The sequence below is a fragment of the Trypanosoma theileri genome (assembly GCF_002087225.1).
Source record: "Trypanosoma theileri isolate Edinburgh chromosome Unknown TM35_Tth_79_V1, whole genome shotgun sequence".
In the NCBI taxonomy this organism is placed as follows: Eukaryota; Euglenozoa; class Kinetoplastea; order Trypanosomatida; family Trypanosomatidae; genus Trypanosoma; species Trypanosoma theileri.
Window position 1 is genome coordinate 19,186 of NW_021639921.1, and position 25,418 is coordinate 44,603.

At 45.0% G+C, this 25,418-nt stretch overlaps 10 protein-coding genes across 10 annotated transcripts; all 10 read right to left on the bottom strand.

Annotated features, from left to right (window-relative positions):
• Window positions 1-960: 960 nt before the first annotated feature.
• TM35_000791090 (uncharacterized protein) lies at window positions 961-4,788 on the bottom strand (the record flags this gene model as incomplete). The annotated part of the gene is made up of 1 exon (XM_029031356.1): window positions 961-4,788. One exon carries the CDS (start codon window positions 4,786-4,788, stop codon window positions 961-963), a length of 3,828 nt encoding a protein of 1,275 aa, XP_028877350.1.
• Window positions 4,789-5,336: 548 nt separating this feature from the next.
• TM35_000791100 (uncharacterized protein) lies at window positions 5,337-6,701 on the bottom strand (the record flags this gene model as incomplete). Its single annotated transcript, XM_029031357.1, has 1 exon — window positions 5,337-6,701. The coding sequence occupies one exon, from the start codon at window positions 6,699-6,701 to the stop codon at window positions 5,337-5,339; it is 1,365 nt and encodes a 454-aa protein (XP_028877351.1).
• Window positions 6,702-7,212: 511 nt separating this feature from the next.
• Window positions 7,213-8,763, bottom strand: TM35_000791110 (uncharacterized protein; the record flags this gene model as incomplete). Its single annotated transcript, XM_029031358.1, has 1 exon — window positions 7,213-8,763. The coding sequence occupies one exon, from the start codon at window positions 8,761-8,763 to the stop codon at window positions 7,213-7,215; it is 1,551 nt and encodes a 516-aa protein (XP_028877352.1).
• A 315-nt stretch (window positions 8,764-9,078) lies between these two features.
• TM35_000791120 (uncharacterized protein) lies at window positions 9,079-10,212 on the bottom strand (the record flags this gene model as incomplete). The annotated part of the gene is made up of 1 exon (XM_029031359.1): window positions 9,079-10,212. One exon carries the CDS (start codon window positions 10,210-10,212, stop codon window positions 9,079-9,081), a length of 1,134 nt encoding a protein of 377 aa, XP_028877353.1.
• A 351-nt stretch (window positions 10,213-10,563) lies between these two features.
• TM35_000791130 (uncharacterized protein) lies at window positions 10,564-11,847 on the bottom strand (the record flags this gene model as incomplete). Its single annotated transcript, XM_029031360.1, has 1 exon — window positions 10,564-11,847. The coding sequence occupies one exon, from the start codon at window positions 11,845-11,847 to the stop codon at window positions 10,564-10,566; it is 1,284 nt and encodes a 427-aa protein (XP_028877354.1).
• A 368-nt stretch (window positions 11,848-12,215) lies between these two features.
• On the bottom strand, window positions 12,216-15,437 carry TM35_000791140 (uncharacterized protein; the record flags this gene model as incomplete). Its single annotated transcript, XM_029031361.1, has 1 exon — window positions 12,216-15,437. The coding sequence occupies one exon, from the start codon at window positions 15,435-15,437 to the stop codon at window positions 12,216-12,218; it is 3,222 nt and encodes a 1,073-aa protein (XP_028877355.1).
• A 321-nt stretch (window positions 15,438-15,758) lies between these two features.
• TM35_000791150 (putative suppressive immunomodulating factor) lies at window positions 15,759-18,395 on the bottom strand (the record flags this gene model as incomplete). Its single annotated transcript, XM_029031362.1, has 1 exon — window positions 15,759-18,395. The coding sequence occupies one exon, from the start codon at window positions 18,393-18,395 to the stop codon at window positions 15,759-15,761; it is 2,637 nt and encodes an 878-aa protein (XP_028877356.1).
• A 579-nt stretch (window positions 18,396-18,974) lies between these two features.
• On the bottom strand, window positions 18,975-20,150 carry TM35_000791160 (putative phosphoribosylpyrophosphate synthetase; the record flags this gene model as incomplete). Its single annotated transcript, XM_029031363.1, has 1 exon — window positions 18,975-20,150. The coding sequence occupies one exon, from the start codon at window positions 20,148-20,150 to the stop codon at window positions 18,975-18,977; it is 1,176 nt and encodes a 391-aa protein (XP_028877357.1).
• A 568-nt stretch (window positions 20,151-20,718) lies between these two features.
• Window positions 20,719-23,109, bottom strand: TM35_000791170 (EF-hand domain-containing family member C2; the record flags this gene model as incomplete). Its single annotated transcript, XM_029031364.1, has 1 exon — window positions 20,719-23,109. The coding sequence occupies one exon, from the start codon at window positions 23,107-23,109 to the stop codon at window positions 20,719-20,721; it is 2,391 nt and encodes a 796-aa protein (XP_028877358.1).
• Window positions 23,110-23,617: 508 nt separating this feature from the next.
• TM35_000791180 (stress-induced protein sti1) lies at window positions 23,618-24,901 on the bottom strand (the record flags this gene model as incomplete). Its single annotated transcript, XM_029031365.1, has 1 exon — window positions 23,618-24,901. The coding sequence occupies one exon, from the start codon at window positions 24,899-24,901 to the stop codon at window positions 23,618-23,620; it is 1,284 nt and encodes a 427-aa protein (XP_028877359.1).
• Window positions 24,902-25,418: the final 517 nt, after the last annotated feature.

A 25,418-nucleotide genomic window follows, 5' to 3' on the forward strand; every position in this document is an offset into this window, starting at 1 on the left:
TCTTTTTACTATTGGTGGTTGTAGTGTCGCTATTTGTGCTTTACTATTCTTTCTTGTTTACTTTGTTTTGTTTTGTTTTTTCTGTCTATGTGTATCACTATTTTTTTTTTAATATGCGTTTTCTTTTTTGTTTTGTATGTATGTATGTATGTGTTTTTTTTTTGTTGTTGTTGTTTTCAATTTACTTAATTGCGGTTCCTCTGCAAAACTGGAATATGGGAGAAAGAGTGTGTTTAACTCAACTACCGCCACGTGCGTCTGGCAGTGACGCGGCTCTTGTCATCACATAAATACAAGACAAAAGGAAAAGAAGGAGCATTAAATGAAGCACATAGAGCAACAGCAGCAGTAGCAGAGGAGGGGGGGGGGAGGAGAAGAAGAAAAGGTGCAAAGGACGAGAACATCCAAAAAAAAAAAAAAAAAAGACAACAAAGCGAACAAGAAAAAAAAAAACTAAAGGCAAACTACAACTACAACAATTAAGACCAAGTCCAAACCCACTATCAGTTTTGACACATCAGAAATTCTCCTCCTGTTTCCTTTCAAACTTTGCTTTCTCCCTGCTCTCTATTCTTCTCCATCTATCTGCATCCACGCATCGGGTGATGTGCTCCGATTTTAGTGGAATGCAGAAGGGGTGTGGGGAGTAGGAAAGGAAAAAAAAAGAAAAAAAAACACCAAGAAGGAGGGGAAAAAGCAATCATCATCATCATCATCATCATCATCATCATCATCCACTCATTTCCTGTCATTATTTCTCTACAATTTCACTCTTCTTTTTTATATCCTGCTATGGGCATTCCGTCATCTTCTTTCTCTTCATCGTTCATCTTTGCCACCCTTCACTCTATCTCTATTTCTCTCTCTCTCCCTTTTTTTTTATTTTTTCCATACATACAAACCATACACATATCTCAGTTGTCCCACACACACACACACAGTAGACTTTTTATTAAGACTTTACATCTCGTATCCCAACGTAACTCCGTCTCCTCGCGTATTTTCTCCACCTCTACCATGCGACCGCTGTTTTATTGGTGTGTGGCACAATGGGCAATTGCGGAAACGATCAGCATCTACCTCAATAATGCGGTGGTGACAAACTGAACACTGCCAGAAGTCATCTGAGACTATGCAACGACCAGAAAAGATGCAAACACCGAATGGTTGTTGACAACGAATGCAGCACGACGCCCACTCCTTATTAAAGGCTTCGCATTTGGGACACTTTACGCGATCCACAGATGTGTCCTCTGGTTTGTACTGCGTAAAGATCTTTACAGCGAGGTCAGCAAATCGGCGTCGTGGTTCTTTCAAACTGACAGTTGGATAGGTAAACTGTGTTGCGGTTACCATGCCCTTTGATGGGTTTGTAAGCTGTAAAGAGGTTGTTGTACCATCAAGTCGGGTAGTGCCCCCAGTAAGGCCTTTGGTGTTTCTGTTTGCAGGTCGTGTTCTGTTGGTAACATCAAGGTCCAATGTCAAATCAATGAGTTGTAACTGTCCAGCTGCGACTGGTCCACCCTCTTGTTGCAGTTCCTGCTGCGCATCTAACTGTTCTGCTGCCTCAAGGCGGGTAAAAGCCTTGCTGCAGATACTGAAGTTCTTCGCCAGGTAGGCTGTAAGTGCAATGAGACTGTAGCTGTCAACCGGACTGATGAGGTCGTCATAGTCCATGAGCCGCATTGCCGCATTAAGTGCGTATGGGAGATTGCGACACAAGATGTGTTGTTGGCAAAGTAAAAAGAAGTGAAATGCTTCCGCACCTCGCCAAGCAGCGTCTAATGTACGCTCTGATGTTGTTTTTTGCTCTGCGTTTAGTAGTGCATCCACCGCCGCCGCACCATCACCGCTAAGTGTCATCTTCTTCCGCCGATACTTCTCAATTTCAAGTGCTGAGAGAACGTAGAACTTCTTTGCACGCAGCGGATCCGTCGCGGCGGAGCGTTGTCCCAACCGTGCAAGAAGCCGCGCCGCCTCATCGTGTTGTCCGGCCTTGCGGTATAACTCAATTGCCTCTGGTAGACGTTCGCTCTCAACAAGACGTGCGGCCTGTCGCCCAAGCTGAGGTGCAACATCGGTGATTTTGTGTGACTCGGCAATAGACATGGCACGATCCCACATGTGCAGCTGCACACAACCGTCAACAGCAAGTCGCGGTTCGCCAGCTGCAAGAAATGCCCGTGAGGCTTCATCACCGAGACCAACAGCAAGCAGCATTTCACCAATCTTTAGAAGTAATTCCTTATCATGTTCAGCGTTAGTGATAAGTTGTGCGAGAAGTTCATAGTCCTCCAGTAGAAAAAATATATGAGCAAGTTTGTGTAATTGTCGACATTGTGTGTAGTATTGTGACGCTTTGGTCCATTTTTGTCGGTCGGCATAGTAATCACCGATATTTTCCCATGCTTTCTGCATATGTGATTCATCACCTCCACCTTCTTGCACAAGTTGGACAACACGAAACCAATCACCAATACGATAGCGTAATTCAAGTGCAAGATCTTTACGGTCTATCTCCTTGTATATCTTTTCTGCTTCATCAAAGCGATGATAAAAGGCATGAATCTCTGCTCGTTGTTTCTGTGGATCATCTAACATTTTTACACGCTTAACAAACTGTATCGCTGGGTAGTCCTTGCAGCGAATAACAGCTGCTTCCGCGTGGTCAAAGTCAAGTTGTGAGAGAGCTTGTTCTGCAAGCAATTCCCATAGCTTTGGATGTGGATGTTCATCAATAAACATAAAGGCTTCCTTCATTGAGACATTTTGAATTACCTGTCTGGCATCACGTAGTACACGTGTTTCGTAATCAACAATATACTCTTTACGAGGCCTCTCTGGATCTTGCATCAACTCATCTAGCTGCAGAGCGCGAACCTTTAGAGATCTAAATTTGCAGATGTACCCACTAGAGTGTACCGGTTCCTCCGCCTCCGTGCCATGGAAAATGTACATGCGAGATTTCTCCAATACAACAAGTTGCTCAGGATCATCTTGTGCCCATTGAATATTCCATACATCTTTACGCTCAAAGTTCGGTTGTGGCGCTATTTTGCGGGGCACAAGTGAGAGATTCTCAGGATCTATGTGGAACAATGCCAAGACACCGGCGAGGTCCACCACTGCGAGTCGTGTTGAGTTTACATTAGCTGCCATAAACTGTACACGGACTGGTAAAATAATCTTACCAACGAGATGCAGTGGAGCAAAGCGATATAGCTGTAACAGACCAGATTCACGTGCTACAAATAGAAAATCCTCACTCACACAAAGCGCACATACAAGATCATTCGTCACGGCGGTGTGACCAATTAATGTCGCTGGGGTATCAGGACGCACAATCTCATCCACATGGACCACACGATCACGTGTTTCACGGCGACTTGCCTGCACTGAAATGGGATCAAGTGCGTCCACAACGACGCTTGGATCACGAAACTGCCAAACGTAAATATTCTCCTCATCTGCAACAACCATGTGAGAGGAGTTCATACCGCAGACGAGTGGCACCATCTCTAACATACGAGTCTCCATTGGACTCCCGATGGCATTCACAAGTTCAACAATAGAGTGACGTCCATCATCTGGCGAGTTAACAATCATACAAGCATCTTTGCAGGAGTCAATGTGGAATAGACCACGAATGTGGCGAATAACACGCTCATTGCTCCTTATATTCCAAAACATAACACTGTCCTCAAGACGATCAGGTCGATTATATGCAAAAACAACTGTCTTGTTGAAGTAGGTATACTTATAGTCTGGTCGCACATTGGCAAAGTAAAGTGCAGCGTCAATGGCAATAGCAACACGTAGACCATCACCTTCCCATGTGACACCACCGCAATGATTACCGTTAACACGCAGCGAACGCAAATGAATCCCTTCTGCATTAAAAAACTGTACCACTACCACTGAAGTTGATGTCGATGGAGGTACTGACTCTCCTCCTCCAGCAGCAGCAGCCCCACTGGTGGAATTTGTTGCTGATGATGTAGATGTAACACCGCACACAGCCAGTGTTGTTCCCTGTGGATTCCACGAAATACAGGAAACAGGAATTCCAGTATCAACAATATACGGATGCGCATCACCAGTACCATGCATCAATTGCATTCTACCAGACTTGTAGCAGACAGCGAGCATAGCGAGAGGCGATGGTCTATCCACCCACGCAGGATGCCACGAGAGACCTGCAAGAGGTGCTTCATCCGTCTGACACGTAATGCTGACGCGATTCATAAAGACTCCACTACTACTGTCGTGTACGTGGACCTCACCATTCTTTGTTCCAAAGAGAATGCACCGATCATCAGGACTCCATGTCACTTTTGCAAGTTCATTTTTTAGATCTTTTCCCCATAGTCGATTGCCGTCCACACCGCCAACAATAACAGCACCATCCTCGTAAATGATACAAACCTTTGTACCATCTGTATTCCATGAAAGATCTCGCACAGTACTCTTATTACGGTTGTTAATCATCTCTTCGAGCCACATTCCTTTGTGAAGCATCCATACAATGATCTGTCCCTTTTCATCACTGGAAGTGAGTTTGCGGTACTGGTGGTTCCACGCCACGACAGAGACATCTGCGGTATGTCCTTCAAGTGTTTGATTCATCGTGAGGCCGCCCTTCTGTCCAGCACCGTTATCAATCTTCAGTACTTTGAGCAGTCCACCTTTTCCACCACACGCAAGCCAACCTTGCTCCTCGTTCCACGCAATGGATGTGATCACATTGCTTGTCGGTATAGCCACACGCTTGCTAAAGTAAACAAACATTCTTTATTTGTCCCTTTTATTTTCTTTTCTTTTTTTTTTTTGTTTTTATTTCGTTGATTGCCTTTTGTTTTGGTTTTTCTTCTTTTCTTTTTTTGATGTCAATCTTTTTTCTATTTCTTCGTTGAGACTGCACCTGTGTATGTGTGTGTGTTGTATTTTTTCTTTGAGTGTATGTGTATGTGTATGTGTTTTTGCCCTTTTATTGATGTTGTTGTTTTTCTCACCCTCTCCTTTTTCCTCTACTGCACACCTTGTGCTATCGTCTTCGAATTTCCTTCCTAATCAGCCACTACAAGTACAAATGTATGAAGGCAGAGCCAAGAGAGAAATTGGCGAAAATGAGATGAAAAACAAGAGAAAAGAGAATAATAATTTAAAAAAAAAAAGAGAGAGAGAGAGCAGAGAGGAATTCAGAAACCCCTGTTATGATACAATTACAGAGGCATAAACCACTATTAACTGCAGCAAAACAGAAGCAAACAGCAGACCAAGAAGTCAAAGAGAATAGGATTCCAACAAAAAAAAAAAAAGAAAATATGCATTTGGAACTATGGTGAAGTGCTTGTTGCTTCTTCCATTGCTGTGGCTCCAGAAGATTGACAGGATGGTGCATCCTTGCCGAGACGCCTACAACATTTATATCCCCAGCGAAATTCGTTGCGATCAAAGTAACTTCCGTAGACGCATGCATGACCGTTACGAGTCGCCATACCTGCACGAGGATGTCGAGAGGCTAGTGATAAGGACGGTGTCGAAGGAAGGATCACAGAAGAAGAAGAAGAAATTGCTGTTGTCGTATTTATACTAGCTGATGTTGTTCCTGTTGTTGGTGGTGCAGCAGCGCTAACAACACCAGCGAGCGCCTCCTTCATACGTAATGAACTCTCCACTGAGGCAAGTGTGGATTCACCATAGAGCGAACGTACCAGACGATCCCGTGCCGTCTCTTCACTGTCACCAACATTATTGCTGCTACTAGTTATACCACCTTCCTTTTTCTTCTGTTGATCTTGCTCACCCTGTGGTTCTTTCTGTAGTGCCTTCTGCTTCTGCAGCTGCTCGTCAAGTTTAAAATCGACAAACGATGAGGACTCTCCCGTCAAGAAGCGCATCTGCATTTCGAGATATGTGTAATAGTCACCCGAGCGATAGCGTTCCAGATCACCTTGAAACACACGTGTTGGGTCTGCCGCGTTTGGATTTCCCCGCATGGAGCCCGTCTTTGGGTCAAAGAGTAAACCGTCGTTGTCAAGATTCTGCAGATGTTTGGGCAGTTCTTTTATCTCCGCACTACCGCCCGTGGTTGCAGTCCGCGCAACAAACACATCCTGTAGTCGAGGCCGCTTCGCACCAAGACCTGCTTTCTCCCTATCTCCATCCGCCTTCTCCTCATCCTCATCCTCATCCTCTTGTACTTGTTGTTGCAGGAGATCAACACCAGCGGCCGTGGCGTATCGATCTCGTTTTTGCGCGTAACTCTTCTCCGCTTGTCTAACTTGCATGTCTATGCCAGTTACTTTACCACTAAACTGTGCCCCAATCTTCTTGCGAGGCTTGTAGCATTGATCCGTTTTGTGCGTGTTGGAGCCGCAATTGCCACACGCCCCCGCCGCATATTTTGTCGCCTTGCCTAATACAATCGCCGTATCGTGTTGGTCCTGCAGTGTGTCCATCGCGTCAGTGTGTTTTTGCCGTTGATGGTCAAGTGTTGGGCCTGTGGCACCGTAGTACCATGGGGCCTGTGAGATGAGTTGCGGCACGTTTGGGCTAATCTCTTGACCAGTCAGTTCATCCACCGCTAATGGCGCAAGACCGAACTTACGCTTCTCCTCTAACTCACGCTTTTGACGTAGTCGCTGCCGCACGGTCATACCGGCTTCCTCAGCGGTGTCGTTCTTTTTCTTGTTTAACATTACCTTTCCTTAACACGAAATTCTGTTAGGGGAAAAAAAAAGAATGCAATTGAGTTAATGGAAATAATAATAATAATAATAATAATAATAATAATAATAATAATAATAATAATAGTGGCAAAAGTAACGTATCTCAACGACTACGCAATCCTGTATGTGTATTTCTTTCTGTGTGTGTGTAAGAAAAAAAAAAAAAAAGATAAGACGCTGAACCCATGCTTCGTCTTGCATCTTTGCACCAATAATTATAAAAGAAAGGAGAGATCCATGACTCCCCTTGTCTCACTTTTTTTTTTAAATAAATAAATAAATAAATAATCATAATCATAATTGGACGATTCAACCTTTTCTTTTATCCTCTCTTCCTTTATTTTTCTTTTACTATCTCTCAGGTAAACCGTCCAAACTATATGTGAACACAACATTTCTCGCACTATGCAGACACGTGTTGTAGTAAAAACGATCATCACAATATCTCCATATGATACCGTATTCCTCTACTAGTCCCGTTTTACATCTGCGGTGTGGAACCACGGGATACGTACAGCTGGTAGAGTGGTGGGCAGAAGTTCGGCCCATAGATATCAAAGATCTCTTCAATCTCCTCACTACCAGTGGGGTCTGAGAAGAAGTCAAGGTGTAGCGCAAGACAACGGTTAAATACAGGAGTTAATATTTTCGGGTCACGCACTTGAAACTTCGCCAGTGACCACAAGAGCCGTCGCGCCTCACCTGCGTCAATTTGACGGCAAACATACACACTGCGCTCAGAAAGGGCAACAGCCATATCCTGTTGCAAGAAATTAGTTCTTGCAAACGCATGGGCGGTGTTCACAAGACCTGTTGCATCAAACTGATCGGCAATACTCGCGGCATGTGAGGCGAGGCGTTTAAACAATTCCTCATCCTTTAATCCAAAATGTGCAAGTGCAGTAACCGTCTTTGATATATCGCGTGCGTCATGGTCCTGCACTACCGCCAGTGCACGTTCTGCCAAGTTATCGAAGAGCTCCGGGTTATTTATACCGATGCGTTGAAAGGCATTCAGAGTTGTACTGATGTACTGTGCGTTAAACTCATCAATAAGTTCCACCGCACGATTTGTGAGAACGCCAAAAAGCTGATCGTAACGGATGCCAAAATATGCAAAAGCCATAAACATGCTAGCCACCTGCTCCGCATTCATCTGATCCACATACTCCATCGCCTTTGTGGCAAATCGCTTGCTGAGTTTTGGATCCTTTAGTCCGATTTTAGAGAAGGCAACGATAAGCGGTACGAGTTCATTTACCGTAACGCGCTCCCGTAGAGACATTGCACGGCGTGCTATCGCACCAAAGAGAAACTTATCACGGAACCGCAATCGTGAGAAAGCGTTGGCTAAAATAACAAGATGGGCAGCCTCAAACTCCCCCACACGTGCCAGAGTTTGTACACGTTTTGATAGAAACCCATAAAGTTTCTCATGATTAATACCAGTCTTGGAAAAAGCACTTATAATGTTCGTAACACCCTTCGCATCAAGGTACTTTGCGTTACGTGCAGCCTTCTGCGCCTGCATCTCAATCACCTCACGTGCATCACGTGACTTTAGTGTCGCACAAGCAGTCACAACAATGGGCAGAACATCAACTGTGATAAGTTTCTCATTCTTTAGGCAATAATCAATACACTCACGCACAACTTTAGCATCACTCTCCATTCCAAAGTAAACAGCAGTGTTTAGTAACAATGCTACAGAGCGAGCATCAAGACTTTGACCAGCAATAGATGTTGCAAAAAGAACACGGCGTGCTTGCTGGGCGAGCATAGGGTTTCCACCACGCTCCTGGTGCAGTTTCTTCATCTGTAAGGCTTCCGTGGCGATGTTGCGTGCAGAGAGATGTGAACCACCCTGCGGATCACTTGGGAGAGAAAGTTCCCCTCCGTGAATCGTGCCAATCAGAGAGTTACTCTGATGGCGTACGCTAATACTAATAACAGTAGCAGCGGCATGTTGCTGCTCGTGTTGGGGTTGATGGAAGTGCCACCGCAAGCGGCAACGCCGCAGCGCACACCGCATATCCCACTCTATTTAAGGTTTCTTTTTTTTTTTTTAATGCTTTTGTTTACCTTACTTTCTCTCTCTCTCTCTCTCTTTTTATGAACCAGCGAAAGGAATGTAGAAAAAAGACAGAGTACAATATTGCAGTCGTGAAAACACAAACTCAGCTTCACACATACATACATATAAATATACATACAATGAGAGCGAGAGAAGGAAACGGGCAAACAAAGAGAGAAAGTGATAGTTGTGAGTGAGAAAGAACTAAAAAAAAAAAATACACAAATACAAACCTTGAACAATCAAAAAAATAATAATAACTAAAGAAGAATCTCATTCATCTACTTGCGTGACTTTTTGCTGTGGAGTGTCGTTCAGTGACGCCGTCAACCGTGCCGCGTTAACACTCCCCTCGCGGAACACCGCGCAGTGGAACGGTGTGACGTACAACTCCCTAGGCACACGCTGCAGGATGCGGTTTTCACGGCTCAACATTGCCATAGCATCGTTTGTCTCTTCACAGCGCACAATGTATCCATCACGTTCGGGGAATAGTCGTTGCAATTCACGCCTTGAAAGTGCATACGGCGGCCCACGCATAGTGTTTCCACGCACTCGGCCAGTTCGGAAAATACCCTCAACATACATCACACCATCATCAGCGAGTGCCTGTCGCAGTAAATAGGCGTAATCCTCGCGCTGATCGCGGTTCAGCGATGTCATTCCCTGTCGCTCGTAAATGAGATCAAACTTCACCCCGCGCAATGGTCCCTGCCACAACTCCGGTGCGAAGATATCACGCCAATGGAGATGAATACGCTTAAACTCATCGTCGTCAAGTGCACGTTCAGTGCGAGCTACACATGCACGCATAGCCGTCTCAGATGCATCCACGGCATCCACCTCGAACCCGCGTACGGCGAGTTCTCGGACAATCGGCGAGTCACCACAAAGTGGCACAAATGCACGCGGATGCTCTTTCTTTGTTGTAAATATTTCTTTTATTCCTTTCTTTTCTCCATGTTGCTTAAATGCGTTAGCATCGTACATGTCTCTACCCGTTACAGAACGCACAAAGTCAAATGGACCCCGATAAAAACCTTCCGTTGACTCACCCGCCCGCCAGAGCGGATTGCCCTTTAGCCACTCGTTCTCCCACCATGATGTCGACATATGCGGCATGGCAGAAGGTGGTAGTGGCACAAATTTATATCCAAGCATCTCACGGTACTCATCAAGAAGCCACGGGCCGAGAAAAACAGCTGCGCCAAGCAGAATAGCGCCCACACCAACCCAGCCTTGCATACGAGTTGCAGTGATGGCGTGTGGCAGCCAACGTCTATTACCACCGCTGCTGTTATTGCTACCAGCATTTCTCTTGCGAAAACGATTAATAAGAATATGGGCGTCAAGCTCGTCACCAGTCGGGATTCGAAACCCGCTACGTTGCAGCACAGCACGCCGCATGATCACTGCGCGTGACGGTACCCTCCTGCTCTACTCGCACACACACACACACACAAAGAGAGAGAGAGAGAGAGACACAGACACCACGAATGGGCTGCACCGTATAGAGGAAATGAAGAAAGAAGAAAAATAGAAAAAAGAAAAGGGATACTACACTAAAGACTGGAAAGCACGCTAAACAGTACAACTACAACACAGAGGAAGAACTCAAAAGAATAAGGGTTACAACATACAGAGTATAGATGAAAGATAAAAAAAAAAAAAGATTTTGATCTTAGACGCAGACATCGACACACATGCACAGAGAGAGAGAGAGAGAGAGAGAGTTTTCGGAAACATGTCAGAAACATGTCAGCGGAGTGCTGTAGGACACTGTGCTAGGGCAAGTAACACGTACATGTTAGCGAAAAACTCGTGAAATGCTCTCCCGAGTTTTATATTGATGGTACCATCATTCTGCTGCAGAACCTGATGGAACACACAGACTGTGTAATCGTATGTTATAACAATCTCTCGCAGTGCTGCTGTCATGCCTGGTACCTCCACTACTTCAAGCGCATCTTGTTCTTCTTCACCGATGCGCCACGCCTCACCGTCCGGCAGTCGATTGACCAACGATGGGTGTACGCGCAACAGACACTGTTTAAATTCTGTAAGGGCAGTAGGCAGAGCTCGCTCAATAGAGCGTCTATTGCTGAGGTTTGTGAGAGTTGAAAGCATATTACGGTCAGCGCGTAGCACAATGCCACGCAACATTGCAACTGCCTCACGTACATCATTGTATTCACGACGAAAAGTAGCAGAAGAAGAAAAATGCAACAAAGGTGAAGGTGGTATACTACCACTTCCTACAGAACCACCATTACTAGTAGAAGGAGCGGCAACAACAGATGCTGCACTAGCGACCTTATTTTCTCGTAATGATAGAGATGGGGGTGGTACTCTTCTAAAAGTCTTTGGACCTCGTAACTGTACACCTGTGTGCAATTTAATGAGCGGTCGTGCTGTGGCCCGTGGTTGTGATGAAATGGAAAAGGCAGTCGAAGAAGGCTGTCGACTGGCAAGTTTTTTGGGTGTTACGGAGGGTCGTTGGAAATTACCAGCAGGACGATTACTGCTTGTGCTGCGTTCTGTTCTGGCCAAAGATGGCATGTGCGGTTTTGGTGAAGCCCCTCGAAATACAGCAGCAGGAGAACTACCATTAATACCTACAGTTGTATCCGTCGTAGGTGGTGCAACGGTAACAGAAGGTGATCGTGATGATAGTTGTCGTCGCCGCACCTTTCGCGCAGCAGGAGTTGTAGGTGTTGTCTTTTCTACTCTAGTTGCTGGTGGTGAGGATGATGTTGATGATGATTTACCGTTTGTTCGACTCTGTACTATATTTGGCTTCAAAGATGAATTCCTCTGAACAGGTTTGGTGGTCTGCAGAACAGAGTTTTCCCGGGGCTTTGCAGAACCCGCACGCTGCAGTGCCTCGCTGCCCCCACGCATCGTAAGAAGAAGACGACGCAGACGTACTAGTTCGTCCTGTAGTTCTATGATTTTATGAAGGCGGAACTCTGAGAGTCGTTTAGCTCCACTGAGCTCCTGCTGTAGTTTCTCATTGTAAGACTTCTCATGGAGGCCATTCATATGTACAACCAAAAAAAAAAAAAGGCTACCCAGTAGCAAACGAAAGGGATTTACAATAAATTATAGAAAGAAAAAGAGTGTGAGAGAAAGGAAGAAATAAATAAATATATATATATATATATATATATATATATATATATATATATAATAAAAAGGGGTAAAAAAGCAAGAGGGCATCTGCACACTCTTGTTCACCTTTTCAAGTCAAATTAGGAAAGAAAAACACAGAAGCCGAGCAAAAAAAAAAAAAAAAAACAATACTGAGCAAAGTCTGAGAGTCCAGATATAAGCAAATGTAGAAGCAGTAACACATCAGAAATAAAGAAAAAGAGCATCGGCAACGCAAAAATAAATAAATAAAAATGGAATCAGACCTCCTGAAGAAGAGCCGAAACCTCGTTCCGTGTCACAGACATCTCAATTCCTTCATACATTGGCCAACGTAAGAGTGCCTCCAAAAAATCTATCTTCTGCAGCAATAATATGCCAAAGTGCTGCCACAGACGCTGCAACAGTGTACAGTGGAATGATTCCTCCTGCTTTCCGGCTACATCACGAAGAAAGTGCTTCTTCATTCGTTTAGAACTTGAGGGTATGCCATTGCGCATCTCTCGCGGCAGAGAGCGCAAGACACGGCGGACGGCCTCCACTGAAAGCGCATTGTGATGCCGCAACTCTTCACGCGAGTGTACGCGTACCAAATCTTCGGCGACTAGTACAAAACTACCGAATTCCGTAAAGTCTTTTACAAGGACCACACGCGTAAGGTATACCTCCTCGTAACGGTCACGCAACAACTCAGAGGACTCATTACGTTCACGTAAAAGATCCACTGCGTAGCAATTAGTTGGTTGTAGTGAAGTATAAAAAGCGCAGAAAAAAGCATGATGGCGATACTGTTGAATAAATCCTCGCTTGGCAGATTTGTTGTCTACACCATCTAGGAGTTTAATAGCCCGCATTGCGATGGTTTCGGTTATACTAAGTTTTAAATCTCTACGTGTATCTTGGCCTACAAGGTTTGTAATATAATTTAGTGCTTCAAATGATTGGTCAACAAAACTAAGTGCAATAGACGCGTAGTCGTTGCGACTACAGATAGCAGGTGGAAGTGCGTCATGTATCACCTCCATACGTTGCACAAAGACCGGGAGCTTTGTGAAACAGCTCAACATTCCTGCAGGGTGTAAAAGATAGCGTCGCCGGCATGCAGCAATGGATGCTGTCTGTTCAGCAATGCTTCGTGAGATTATGGACGCCACAAGACGCTCAAGAGCCTGCAGCATAACCAAGCAGAAAGAACTCGCAGCGGTGCGTGTCCCTTCGCGAAGGTACGCCTTCACCATAACGATAACTGGAACAGCGTAAAGACGATCACACTTCTCACCACAGTATTCCGCGAAACCCAAAAGTTGTTGCTGCAGAAAACAACGTTGTTGCGCCCGTCTCAGAATGTTAACAGAGTTACGATCAGCATCATCAATGGCAGTTACTTTACTACCAGAAAATTCTGTCTCGTTTCCTTGCAGCTGTGATGTAGAGTTCGTCGCAGCAGATGAAAATTGTACCAGCTTGTCACCTCCAAACAATTCTAGCAAAGATTCACCAAGTAGTTCAGATGCATCTCTTTCGCCAATCGTCAAAGCGGTACTGTTGAGTACGGTGGATCCCTCGATAGAATTGTCTACATTTACCCGTTCTTTTTCGGCAAGACCGAAGCACTGTCGCATAATTTCCTCCTCCTGCAATACAATAGTAAAAGTAGTCTCAATTGCTATTGCAAGCGCCAAATCAGGTCGAAGTTCACCATTCTTTTTTCCGGCAAAACCTGAGGTCAATGAAAATGCAGATGATGCAGATGGGGTGCCCACATGTACACTTGACCGATCATACAAACGTAAAGACTCATCTTGACAACAAGGTAGTTCTACCGAAACCACTTCATCATTGTATTTACTGTTATTACTTTGAGCAATACTATTAGAGCGACCACGCGGAGTTTGTGCCAAACTTGGATCTGGAGAAGATCGCAAGCTACCACCCCACAAATTTGTTGAGGCTGCTCCTCCTGCTACTGATCCTGATCTTGATCTTGCTCCTGTTCCTCCCATTGTTTCCACGTGGGTGGCGAGCATGTCATCGGGGGAATCACGCACGCCAAGAAGAAAGGGTCCACGTGAACCCACTTTTTTAACTAACTCTCTCAAGTACTTAAAAAATCTGTGTACCTCAAGTGCGTATACACGTTGCATACTTACACGATAGCGACGCAAGACGGCAATATACCCCTCTAGATCAATATGGGCGAGCGCAGTAATCATATCTCGAATGCTCATGAGTTGCCCCATTAATTCAGTGTGCATTCGCCATACAACTCGACCCTTGCCACTATATCGGTTACGGTCTGCCAGGTAAGCCTCTTCGTGTTTGCTAATTGTAGCAAGGATATACGCTTTTGAACGATGTGCAATCATACGACGCTGTTCCGTGAAAAACGCCCGACGCTCTGCTACAGCTGCAATAGGAAAGTCTGTGCTAAGTTTCGTATTATGTAACAGTGTTCGCATGTGTTTCATCGCATCCGACAAGATCTGTGCGTTATTCCCTTCTGCAAAGAAACTAACCAAATCTTCATCCCTTGTGCTACGGAGCCGGAGCAATAAGGCTGATGTCTGCTTCGGGAGACTTAACTGACCACAGAATTCCTCTAGGTGTTCATGAAGTTTTTCCAGATTCCGCTGTTTACGTTGGAGTTTGTTATTCTGGTGCTCAATGCGCTGCAACTGATCCTTCTTGGACAGTATATGACGTGAGTACTGCGCTATGCGTCCCTCCAGCTCCTCCATGTCTGTGATGATATCTGCGATACGGCAGCGGACCCCCTCCCACGCACTGCCTGATGTGAGTAGCACCGCAACGGCTGCGAGTTCTGCTTCCTTCTGTCTTGCGAGCAGCCGGAGTTCCGTGCTGCGCACGTCATCGAAACCGTTGGGGCCGAGAAACGCCTGCAGTCGTCGCTCGTCCTCGCCGCTGAGCGCACGGTGGCGGGCACGGCGGAGGCCCTTCACTCGGGCGGCCGCATCCGCATCCGCGGCGGCCCCGACGGCGTCCGTCAAAAATGCCTGCACGGCGGGCCCGGGGCCGCTCTGCGCGAGTGAAATTTGGAGCGGCTGGAGGTCCCGCTGCACACGCCGCACAGCCGCCACGAACATCTCCCGCTGAATGTGCGACTCGAAGGCAACAGAGATCATACCACTGCTTCCAAAGTTGAAGGTCGCGTCAAAGTTACCATCGTGACTCACGTCAACAAGACGTGCCACTACAAAAACCAGCTTCACCTTTATAACACGATCAGACTCAACACGCAAAACATTTAGTGTCGTTTGTGAAACAGAGGAAGAGGGGGAGGACGGTGAGGCAGATGCGGCAGCACCAAAGGGTCGGCACAAAGCAATCATCCGTTGTTTCTGTCCTTGGCCGGACGTACCACGCCCTATCACGGCGACGCTCTCACACGCCAGTACCTCTTCATGACGCTGGCGAAAAACAAGTTCTACGAGGGACAGTACCCCATCTGCATTTGAAGACATTTTTCTTTTTCTTTGTTTGCCTTTCTTTATTCGCCTTTTTGTTTGCCCTATTAACCTTTTTTTCTTTCTTTCTACTATCGTAAGTTGTTATCACAACCTTTCGTTGCACTAACTAAGGTGATGAAGGAATGAAAGAAATCAATATATATAGCCAAGATGGTATAATAAGAGAATATACACATAGATTTTCTTGTAATAAATAAAAAAAAAATATCAGGTGTTTTTTTTTTTTTTTCTCTCTATGTGTGTGGTAGTCAGGCGATAAGAAGAAGAAAATAAGTACTCTAATCCACCTGTATTCCATCACATCTCTATAACTCCTCAGAATACTGAAGGAGTGGGTGGCAACGGCATGGGAAGGAGGAGTGTATCAGGTACTCCTGGTTGCACACGAAATTCCTGGAAAAGAACAGTGTCATTTGGATCGAGTGAACTAAAAAGTAAACTATCACACAAATGCCGTCGAATATCAGGACCATTTCGCCGACGCTCCTCTTCCAGTGCGGCATCTTTACGGCGCGCAAATTTTTGAAAAGTTGCGTCCATAAGGTCATCAATAACAGGTGATTGCGATCGACGACGTTGTTGTCCCTGTTGTTGTTCTTGTTGTTGTTGACGTTGTTGTTTTCCTTCTTGTATCTTAAGTACGTCGCCTTTCCCCGGCTTATCCACGCTGTCATGAGGACGGTCCTGTATTCTGGCGTCTGTTGAAGTGAATACTCGCGCGTGTAACCCATATGTGGGTAACTTCACCGGGTAACGATATTTCAGAGCCTCCAATTTCAGTGAATTCTCCTCTGCATACTTAGCATAGTTAAATTTCGCCTCCTCCAAGGCTTGCCGGTGGTCAACCAACATCTTTGTGCTCTGACTCTCCGGCAAAGGCATCTGCTGTAGACCTTCTATTTCTGATCCTGATTCTACTGAGTGACTATTCTCAACGATGTGGCGTGCCTTACGTGGGTCCATCCGTGTACCCGCGCGTAACCCAGTGATAACCGCCGGTGGTCCCAATTCAGCACCGCGGAGTACCCGCTGCAGCGCCTGTGGTGAAAGAGAGGAAGTCACTCCGCGCGCAGTCATAAGTTTGTTCTTGTTATTCCCCTTGTTGTTATTTTTCATCATTGTGGCCACTGTCTCGCCCTGTAGTGGTTCCGTCGTTTCACGGCGTGTTGTTCCAGCAACACCGGCAGCTGCTGCTCTTGCTGCTGGTGTAGAAGCGGAAACAGACAAATGGGTTGGGTGTAGAGGAGGGCGGGGTGACGAAGGAATGGAATCGGGCGGTAATCGGCGGGGTGGGAAACTTACGCTGCGTAGAGTTTCTGCCGCACCAGTTGTGCATCCCATCACACTGATGCTACTTGGTGGGAGTGAACGCTCAGAACAGCTGCCGTCTGCGGTATCACGAAAAGCTGCCGATAGCGATGCTCCGGCAATAGCAGTAGAAGTAGTAGGATCATCATTCCCATCATCATCACAACCTTCCAAAGCAACAACATTAAGATCAATATTATTATTATTATTGGTAGTAGTCATAGTAGTAGGATCGTTTATTTTTTTATCTGTCATAAAATATGGATCAAGAAGTGGAGCAGACTCTCTTTCTGTTACTGACACAGTTGTCTCCTTAACTTGATCATACAAAACAGCATCGTCATGCTGCGGATGAATAAAGTGGTGTGACGAGGATGTAGAGTACAAACGAGATGATGTATCATCATCCTTATCATCCTTATTATTATCATCATCATCATCATCATCTATCAAAACCACAATTTCCGCCTCATCAGCAGCATTATCGCCGTCATTCGGAGATGTCTTCGGCACAGCAGCAGGTGTTTGAATATTCGGCTGTGGTATATCATCACTTGCTTCATCACCACATCCTTCTTCTTCCTCCTGTGGCAACAACTCTGCAACAGCCCACTTCCACACATCCCCAGCGGTAGTCACTACCACCATCGTGCCATTTGCAAAGAGTTGAATGCCAACGACAGAAAAACAAACGTCAAATCGCACTCGTTCTACCATTTTACCACTAGTTGTATCTATGCTCAAAAGAATAACAACTCCAGATGCAGTCCCACATGCCATGAACCCTCCCCCACAGCTCACACAGCTTATCTGCACATCAAGCCGAAGCACACCCACAGAGTTCCAATCAGTGGTGGTACTACAAGTAGCAGCGGAATCCAATAAAATTTCTTTTTTCTCAACTAGTTTCACTGGGGAGAGTGGAGGTGAGTAAATTGACATAACACTGGGTAAGCAGAGTGCTATGAACCCGTAACCTGTCGGCGAACCCAAAACTGGTTGTAGCGCAACAGCCGGTGCCATTTCATGTCTCAGTGCTGCAATAACTTCACCTGAGGCAAGCGACAAGACATAACAACGGTAATCCGCTGAGGAACACAAGACATATTCGCGCTGCATAGTGATACACATAACAGTGTCGCTGAATACCGATTGACGCCACATAAGAGTTGTATCTGATACGTCCTTCTGCACACGCCAGAGTGCCACTTGTCCGCATCCTTCACCACATGCTATATGGTCACCATCAGAAAATACCACGCTGGGACGACTGTGAAATGTCGCAAGGATCTCCACAGTACCGTTCTCCATATCAGCCAGAAGAAGCTCATTTGAATATGCAATAGAATAGAGAAGGTAATGTCTTCCAAGTGCAGCGTAGAAAGCTGGCACAAGGGAGAAACACCTCAAAAGGGCATCCAGAGGAGTACTTCCAAGATGAGTAAGAAACACACGAAATGCACCTGTTTTGATGTTGATAAGCTCTACAAAACCTCCTTTCGTCATTACTGCAATGCAGTCGTGTAAAATAGCGCAAGAAGAAACTCGAATAACATCATGCCGGCACTTCTCAAAACGTTCTAGTAGCGCTTGGTCCCCCTTCTCATCAACGTCCAGTTCACGGAGTGTCAACAGGGATGGCATCTCTGTCTTTCCTTATCTATGCTTTCTTCTATTCTTTATTTTTCTGTGCTCTCGATACTTCTGTTAGCGTAAGCTGGTTAAAGAAAATAAGAAGAAAAAGAAAAGGAAAAAAAGGCAGACCTCAAAGAAAAAAAAGGGGAAGCGAAACAAAGACATATTTATATAAATATAAGGATGCATAGGCATATAGATAAATAAATAAATAAATAAATAAATAAATAAATATAAATCTGAAAATAAACAAATGCGCTCCACAACAAAAAAAAAGAACACAAAGTCCTCTCCTCCTTGTTTTCTTTCTGCGCTCTGTTATTTTCCGTTTATTACCCTCCTTACTTGGGTATTTGATCACTCATCAAACTCAATTAAATATAATCATCATCATCATCACCATCACGATCATCATCATCATCATCATCATCATCATCATCATCATCAGGATCATCAGCAATAGCAGTAGTGACATAGAAAAACGATTAGTATCACTGTCACAACTACATTTACTCTCTCATTACCGTAGAGGTTTCCTTTGCCTTTTTGTTTGCTTTTTTTTTCATCTCTCATCACCGTCCCACTCATTCATTCAGATTTACACGCCGTGGGTGTGGTAGCTGCTGTCTTTCTCATGACTGGTAGTGATACATCGAAAAGCGGGCTGATGCTTTCGTCGCGTGTGTGCTTGTCCACTACAGTGGCGAGAAGTGGGGCAATTGTGAGCACCTTCAGTTTGGGAACAAGCCGCTCGTGCTCCTCCTGCGGGATAGAGTCTGATACGACAAGCTCACTTAGCGCATCGCATGCGTTGATTCGGTCTGAGCACGGTGGTGTTAAAATACCATGTGTACAGCAGGCAGTAATTTTTGTTGCGCCTAGTAATTTAAGTAACTCACATGCCTTTACGAGTATCTCACCCGTGTCACATATACTGTCAACAATAACACAAATATGTCCCGTTACCTCACCCACAGTTTGCAATGTCTCCACTCCTGCTGTACTACGTCGCTTCACAATAGTTACGATGCGTCCTATGTGCAGTGTGTCAGCCAACTTGCGGGCGCGATCCACGTTGCCGGCGCCAACAGAAACGATTACCATATTATCAGGATCGAACCACGGGCGGTCGACCAGGTACTGTGCGAACTCCTGAGACATCTGCAGATTGTCGAGTGGTGTGTTTCCAAAAAACCCTTGAATCTGTCCAGAGTGTAGATCAAGCGTAGTGACACGATCGACACCCACTTGTGTTAGCATTTCTGCAACAGCAGAGGCAGATATGGTGCTACGTGCACTCGATTTGCAATCTTTACGCGAGTAAGCAAAGGATGGAATTACTGCTGTAATTCGTCTGGCATTACTCAAGCGCATCTTTCGAATTAGTAGAAGAAGTTCCATAAGAGAAGTATTAACATCAATCAATTCATTTCCTGTTGTACTTTGAATAATATAAACATCAGCACCAAGAACACTCTCACAAATACGCACATTCACTTCACCACTTGCACGTTGTGTTACGAAAGTCTGATGTGTAGGAATTCCTAGCAATAAGGCCACTGCCTCCGCGAGAGGACGATTTCCGTTACCGGAAACAATACACACTGGCTGCATGTTATTAGCAGGTCGCGGTGAAACAGTACCCTTTACTGCATGCACCTGTGCCATACCATCACCAGGGGTGTAGTAGTATGCGCTCTCGATACGCATGAGGTGCTCATGCACTGCAGTGAGTGCTTCAGGAGTGGAGTTCTTGAAGGCCATTATTTTCTCGTTTATGGGACTTTTTTTATTTTATTTTGCTTCACTGTTTTTAATTCCTTACTCTTTTTATTTTATTTTCTCTGGAATAGTCACACTGGAAACGTGTGACTCCGGTTACTTCGTGTTGCTTATTTTTTTTTTTTTTTTTGGTTTTCCTCTTTTGTTCTTCCTTTATCTTCCAGGGTATGTATATTTGTATATGTAACAGTTAACCTTTGTATTTGTGTTTTTTTTTTTTTTTTATTCTTGCTTGTGTACGCGAAGAACGACAGTATTTAGAAGAAGAATAAAAAAAAAAAAAAAAATAAGAGCAAAGAAAAAAATAAAACATATCACATCACATCATGAACACGTTACAAGAACAAATCATATATACTTAACTATGAACAAAGCATAGAAATAAAAAGAGGAACTAGAAGACATATCCATTGCAGAATTCCATTTTTAACGTTCTTCTTGTACATCATAATGTGGTGTAGTTCTACATATAACACACCTCTCTTCATTTTCATATTTTCCTCGTTTCTTCTAATATATACACTATTCCTCATAATTTTCTTTTCTTTTTCTATTGCCGCCGCTCGGGTAGCATACGCAGCTCAATCATCTCATTGTACTTCTTCTGAAACGCCTTGAGATCAAGTGCATAGGATAGGTCGACATCCCGTATGGTGCGGTACTCCTCCTTTGGAAGTTCGGGAAAAAAGAACTCCAGTAGTACGTCCATCTCACGTGGTGCAGGATTGCCACCTAGTACTTCCTCAATACAGCGACGTAGCTGAACAGGCGTTACAAAGGCATCTCGATGTGGATTTGAGAGAGAATGAATATCCGTCCGTCCCTGTGTGTAAGCACGTGGCATTGTTGAGGCGAGACGGAACATTTGTACACTGTTTAGACATCGCGCTTCGAGTCGTTCACATAGCTGACCCAATGCTTTCCTGAACACTGCCCGTTCTTCAACGTCAATACATTCACGTTCTTGCTTATTTTTCTTATCCGTCATGTGTGACATCCACTTCACAAGATCGTCCATTGTCAAGTAACCTGTCTCTGGGCACGACGCTATATCGTCAAACAGTGCCTGTCCATCCACTCTTCTCTCTGTAATCTGTAACTCCTGAAGGTAATCAATGAACTCAGTAACGCTTATAACACCATCTTTATCTCTATCAAAGCCAAGGAAAGCATCTTTGAACGAGTGAAAACGTGTACCCAGAAAGAGGTGGAATGCCGCAATTAATAACTGGAGATTTTCCTTATTCATCACAGGTTCATTCTTTCCTGCCAGATAATTTGCCGTATGCTCATCCATGTTCACAATCTCAAACTTATGTCCGTTTACCACAATAAAACCACCAACTTCAATGTCAGCCAGGGTATAGTATACATCAGAGCCTCCTGAAGGCTTCGGTATGCGTTGTCGACGACAGAAACAGCCACCCAAATAACCAGAATTTCTGACAGGGGATTCGTACACCATGGCATCATCTGTATCAGTGTAGTACGTTAGGGTAAAGCGTCGCAAACGTTCAGCAATAGAAGAAGGTTTAGCCAAACGAAGGAGGAAACGAAGTACATCTTTTGTTTTTACTGTTGGTCGCTTATCTGAAGTGGAAACGCCATTATCAACAGTAGTAAGGGTAGAAGTTACAGTCGCAGTTTGTCCCACTGTCTTTGCAGTAGTAGAGGCAGGTGTAGCACTGGCCCGAAATGCGATAACATGTGACTCTGGCTTGAGTCCGTATTCAGCAAGACATTCAACAGCGTCATTCAGTTTTATTCCAAGAGTCTCTGCGTAGTACGACCTTGTGTAGGGGTCACAATCGTACAAAAAAACCTGCCGACCATATATGTTGATAGTCACACCAACCCCAAGATCTCGTGCAGTATAGTGTCCATCAGGCCCAATGTATGGTTCTCGCATACCGTTCACACGATGTGCGAACGTTAGCTCATTGGCCTTTGAGCTGTCACCATCTTTAGGTAGCCACACCCGTGAGAGAAAGAGTGATGGAGTAGATTCATTAGATGTGGGACGCTCTACCACCGCGATGGAGTCATCCTCCACAAAGTAGAGTACTTCTAGTTTTCGCACAATGCCTCCCACCACCTTATCTCGTTCATCAAGAAGGGCATAAAAACGAAGAACCTTTCCACTGTCTTGCACAAAACGTGCCGCACGAACTGCTTCGTCACCATGATAATCTTGTGAAAGAATACCATATTTTCCAGAAACCATCCGCTCTTGCAACTTCTGCCATTCAGAGATAAATGAAGAATCTGGACACGGCACAGGATCACCAACATGCACACCAAGTGCAGTGAGAAACTCCCGTGTAAATAGGTCACAGTCGTAAAGAAAAAATTCAACAGCATTAATCCGCACAGATTGTCCTACGTTGAAGTGATTGATGGAAAGAAACTCCTCATTAGGAAATAGTTCACGCTGTCGCGCATCAGTACGTACCAGCTGCCGCTTAAGGTACGTTCCTCCGCGGAGTCCACTGTTTGGAATACATGGCTCTTGTATTAGCACAGTATCATCCTCTGGGAAAAAGAAGATAATGACTTGGCGGTGCCAATATTCCTCACGACAGCCCTCTGGTGCTTTCTCTGTAAAGAAAGCATAAAAGCGAAGTACCTTGTCAGAAAGTGTTGTGTAGTTTGCACGCTGGTCTTCTTTAGTGTCTGCCCTTCTTGTTGATAAGGCGTGCAAAAGCTGATGTGCCGTCTTACCAAGGCCTTCTGGTGGTGTATGGTCGTATACTCCTTTGGACGTAAACGCCCGCTTCCCTCGGAATTCCGCCTCCAGCTGCTGTGGTTTATCCTGCACCTTGCGGAAAGCTGGATCAAACCAATTATGTCCCACACGTGGAGGTAACAGTTTCGCGTCAAGCGTGCGAATATACTCTATCGGGACATCGTGTCCACCAGTCTGTCGCTTCGGAGACGTCATATCTGTTTAACTTCCTCCAACGTTTAGAGAAGCATCACACACAGTAATGAAAAGAGAAAGAAAGAGAAACAAAAAGAATGGAAATAAGGGAAATAAACAGAAAGACCACAGAGGCACACAGTAATCAGGTGCCCTCATTTTAAACATTAATTACTCTTGCTCCTTCTGCAAAAGATTCACCGCCTTACATTTAATGACGGAGGAACAGAGAAAACTTACCACGTTCTTCAAAATAACCTACTCTTTTCTTTTTCACTGTCTCCAAAACGGTGATAGGCATAGGAATAGGAAGAAAATAATAATAACAATAATAATAATAATAATAATAATAATAATAATAATAATAATAATAATAATAATAATAATAAATGGTGACCACTCCCACTCTCCCCCTCACCGACTCTCTGATAAGCCACAAAGAATGCGGTGTACGGCGACAGTCAGAAGTGATAACACCTTGTTTTTTTTTTTTTTTGCCCTTTAATGGTCGTACTTAGTCCCTTAACACTTATTTTCCAAAACGGATAATACCGGCCGAAACGAGTGTGTTGATCTTTGCAGCAAGCGTCGGGTCCCGCATGTACTCCTGAATTCGAGAGGGATCCCTCTGCATCTCACCCAGAACCAGCTGCATGTAACTGTCCTGCATAATAGCAGCAACCTCCGGGTCTGCCATGGCACGCCTTGCAACTTCATCACCATCTTCTGCCTGTCCAGTGGCCATCTCTTGAATCTTCATCATGGTGCGCATGCGCCCTTCCTTGCACTCCGCATTGTCCTTGTCATATTTCAGACCCCCGTCATATGCCTGCAGGGCCTTGTTGTACTGTTTCGTCCAAAAGAGAGCGTGACCCTTTCTGGCGTATGCCTTGACAAAGTCCGGTTTCAGAGAAATACATTTCTCGGCGTCCGCAAGAGCCTCATTGTACGCCCCAAGCTTAAGGTACGCAGCAGCACGGTTGCTGTATGCTGTGTGCTCGGACGGATTGCGTTTGATAGCCTCGGTATACGCAGCCACTGCTTCAGGGAACTTGTCTTCCTTGAATAAAGCATTACCCTCATCCTTCTTCTGCTGTGCAATCTCAGGGTTGATATACGCCTCGATCTCAAACTTCTCCTTCTCCTTCTCACAGGCGTTAAGCTTGGCAAGAGTATCAGGGTTACGGTGTTCCACCAATGCCTTCTTAAACAACGCAATGGCTTCCTCATAGCGCTTCAATCGTTGCAAGCATAACGCCTCACGTGTCATGAGCTTTGCAAGCACGGTGTAGTCACATCGGTTCTCACGACCGTGTTCCAGTGCCTTTTCGCACTCCTGTATGCAGGCATCATATTCACCCTTCTCAAAAAACACAGCAGTGATGTTAAGGAGGTAAACAGTGTTTGTGCCGTCCTTTGCAAACGCCTCATGGTACTTCGCCAAAGCATCATCGAATTTTCTCTGCTTGTAGAGGGCATTCCCCTCTTCTTTAAGCTGCTGCGCCTCCCGTGCCTCCGGGGTTAGTTCTGGTGCCTCTGGCTTCTTTTTCTCTTCCTCTTTCGGCTTCTGTGTCTCTGGCTTTGGCCGCTCTTCCTCCTCGTCGTCACCAGGAAGGTTTATGCCACTGAGTATCATGAAAGTGGTCATTATTCGCTGATCATTGATATATCTCGTAACTGAAGAGGGGTCTTTTATAATTTCATCAAGCATGCGAACATAATCTGGCTGCAGCAAGAGGAGTGAAAGTTTGGGGTGAGCCTGTATTTTTGCAAAACAATCCGGACCAAACACCTTTGCAAAGGGATTCGACATTTCTGCGGCAGCTTTATCCTTCTTCACTGAAGTAATGCCCTCGGCGCACGCAGTGTTCGATGGATCAACAGAGAGACCCTTGTTGTAGGCCTCTATGGCCTCATCATACCGATGAAGTCCGTGGAAAGCTGCTCCACGTCGCACGTATCCCTTGACCCAGTCGGGCTTTAGTGATATACATTTCTCGGCATCTGTCAAGGCACTTTCGTACTCGTGGAGGGCTGCATAACATGCAGATCGGTTACTGAATAGAACATGGTTGGACGGATCCAATTCAATGGCTTTGCCGAAGAATCCAGCAGCTTCAGTGTAGCGGCCCGAAGAAAATTCTTGGTTGCCCTTGTTCTTAAGTTATGTTGCGTCCACGAAGATCAAAGTGCTCTAGGTGTACGAAACACCGAAAGCAGAAATATAAAAAAAAGGAAAAAAAAAATATTTAAGCTCAGTAAAGTTTACCAATTAGGATAATATTATTTGGTATGGCCCAAATAAGGGTACCAAATATATATATATATAT